At 35.2% G+C, this 3,084-nt stretch overlaps 1 protein-coding gene across 1 annotated transcript; it reads right to left on the reverse strand.

Annotated features, from left to right (window-relative positions):
- Positions 1–600: 600 nt before the first annotated feature.
- LOC104098894 (uncharacterized) lies at positions 601–2,043 on the reverse strand. The gene has a single exon (XM_009605739.4). It carries the CDS (start codon positions 1,851–1,853, stop codon positions 855–857), a length of 999 nt encoding a protein of 332 aa, XP_009604034.1. The 5' UTR covers positions 1,854–2,043; the 3' UTR covers positions 601–854.
- Positions 2,044–3,084: the final 1,041 nt, after the last annotated feature.

Below are 3,084 nucleotides of genomic sequence, written 5' to 3' on the forward strand. Positions count from 1 at the left end.
TTTTCGTGCTTTAGTATAGATATAGATAGATTTATGCAACCCAATAAAAAGAATTGGCAAAATGATTTTTTTTGGAAGAATGATGAATTGGCCGAGTGTTTAAAAGAACGACTTTTACTTTCTAAAGCCAATTGTTAAGTTATAAATGAAAGACAGCCCGGTGCACAAGACATTTCGTGTTTACGTAAGGTCCGGGGAAGGGTCACACCTCAAGGAGTGTGGTGTAGACAGTCTATCCTAATGCAAGGATTAGTGGCTGCGTCCACGGCTCGAACTCGTGACCTATAGGTCATACAGACGCAACTTTACCATTAATCCGAAGCTCCCGTCGTTTATGGTAAATAAAAAAAATTAGTATAACGGAGCAAGGGGCAAACCTCCCAGTAGGACACCCACCTGTTATCCTTGTTTTATGTTTATATTTACCACGTGCATTTTAATGGAGCAACATATGTTAGTGATGATTTGGTATTGAGATATTGTTGTTGATATTTTTTTCCCATAGAAATACATAATGTGATATTAGATTTAGACAATATACTAAAATTGCATAATAAACGAAATGTGGATTACCAAACAAGGTAATAAGCTCTCAAAAACTAGAACTTGAACTTATAAGTATAGCATATCAATATAGTACTACATTTTAGACCATCACTTTTCCTCCATACTATACTATCAAGATCCTTATCAAAACAAGCTGTTTTTCTATTATTACTGATTTACTTCACCTTAAATCCTCAAAAACTCTTTTAACAAGATCCAATATTACTCTATCCCACCATAAACAACAGAAAACTTTTTAACAAAAACATAGGATCAAAACATTTAAACATGAAGCAATGTCACCTAATTTAAGCTCCAGTAGCTCCCACCGATGCCTTCTTCTTCTTCAACTCCTCATTAGCAGTATCTTCAGTTCCTTTCCCATTAGATTCATTAGTCGAAAAAATAAATTTTGTTGAAGATATTTCAGATCTTAAATCATTCAAAGCATTTCTTAATAATCCATTCTCAGCTTGTATTGTCTCCAATTGCTGCTTCACATCCAAACACACCTTTGCCAAATCAGTATTCTCTAGCACATTCATCCCTTTCTTCGAATCGTCTTTCGCCACGTGTTCGATGCCAATCTTATTCATCACCAGCAGCGGACATTGCCTGAACGAAATCCCCGCCTGCGAAAACATGTCGTTCTTCCCAAGTATAACAGTATCCGGATCCTCCGCCGGAGAAACCGTCGGAAACCTAAGACCCCACCTGAAATTCACCACCGCACGGTTTCTCACCGGGAACGAAGTCCGTGCGCTGACCGCCGTGCCGGAGAACAAATTCTCCACTGCTCCAGCGACGGCCGATTCCGATGGCAAAACCCCAACTTTACCGCCGAGAAACGCCGGTTTCACTAAAGGCTTCTCGAAACCGTCGTGAATTGGACCAACGCCGTTAACGCCGTTCGATTTCGAGCTCAAACTCTTCGTGAGGGCCGAAGAGGAGTGCGATTTCTTCACGCAAAAATCACCGAAATTAGGTTTGAAGTGAATGAAGAAACTAGGGTTTTGATTCCCAATCAAATTGAACTCAGCACTCATAGTAAACGGGCTGGAAATCGGGGACCCGAAATGTCCAATCCCAGTTTTGAACACAAAACTAAACGGGTTTGCCGAATCATTAGGACGATAAGCGAATTTAAAAGACGGTCCAGAATCGAATAAAGTACCGAGACTCAACGATAACTCTTTCGATTCGCCGGCAACAATTCCTGATTGGAACGGAACGTTAAGTATACTGAGAGGAACTTTGGCTCTGATTAACGGTTTCTGCTCCTCACGAAATTTGATTGAAGCTTTCATCTTTTTCTTAAGCCCCAATTGAGATTTGGATTTTGGGTTTGGATTTGAATGAGTACTGGGAATTTGGTGTTGGAATTATGAGTGAAAATACTGAGGTTTTTATAGTTGGATCTTGAGGGTTTAAGGGTTGCAACGGAGAAGCGGAGATTCCGTTAAATTGAACTGGCAATTATTGGGTCTGAAATGGTGAATGTGTTTTTTGGCTTATTTGGTAATTTATGTACGAGATTACCCCTAATCAATCCATTCACTTTTCAACATTTCTGTCTCAAATTTGATAAATAATTTAAGTTCAAAGCAAATTATTGATTAAGTCTCATATTAATCCTTAACCATATCTAAAAAAGACTCATGAAAATCAATTAATTTAATGTAAATAATATCATTTACTATATAATATTTGTTTTTAAGTTGACAATCATTAGTCAACGTTGTTGCCGATGGCTTTTTAGGAATTTAGAAAATATCTGAGGATTCAGATTTGTATTGAGTAGGATTTTAGAGGGAAATTGGGGAAGCTGTTTTGGAATATTATTTGAAATTCAAATTTTGTATTTAGCTGCAACTTAGGAAATTTGTTGGCTCCTATCTGTATTTGATTGGATGCTGATATCAACTTAAATTTGAATTTTTCGGATTCGGTATAGTTAAAATATTCCCAGCATTTACATTTTGACTTCTTAACTAATTAGAGGTAAGTCATTAAAACTGAAGTCACGTCTGGAAAACAAATTAAAAATTGCATTTGACTTTCGGACTTGCTTTTGGAAATATTTTGTCATTTAAGTTACGTTCACATTTTGCCTGTTTAAACATGAACTACGATTCCACAGAAACAATGTCCTAGTACTTTTTTTAACCCTAAAATTTTATTTTTATGTGAATTGGGTAGGGAGTATAAAAAAATAACTTTTTAAACTTGTTGTCTTAAACAAGTTATAAGATTTTTGTGCCTATATAAATTATGAAATTGAGGCTAATTCAGTGGAAGTTTAAAATTAATTAAGTTGTATTTAAATATAAAAAAGTGTTATTCGTTTTTAAATATATAAAAATAGAAAGAGTGTCACATAAAATAACTTTTATCATACTAAAATTCTATATTTTTTATGAGGATGTCTATAATTATAGAAAATTATTGCATTAGCATTTTAGTCGTCATATGCTTTAAAATTACAAGAACTGTAACTTATCACAACTTATTTTTAAAATTCACAATTACTATATTCTG

This window comes from Nicotiana tomentosiformis, chromosome 2 (assembly GCF_000390325.3).
Source record: "Nicotiana tomentosiformis chromosome 2, ASM39032v3, whole genome shotgun sequence".
Lineage (NCBI taxonomy): Eukaryota > Viridiplantae > Streptophyta > Magnoliopsida > Solanales > Solanaceae > Nicotiana > Nicotiana tomentosiformis.

Excerpts from the sequence above, each read along its gene's own strand:
- LOC104098894 (XM_009605739.4), bottom strand. The coding sequence starts at position 1,853 with ATGAAAGCTTCAATCAAATTTCGTGAGGAGCAGAAACCGTTAATCAGA.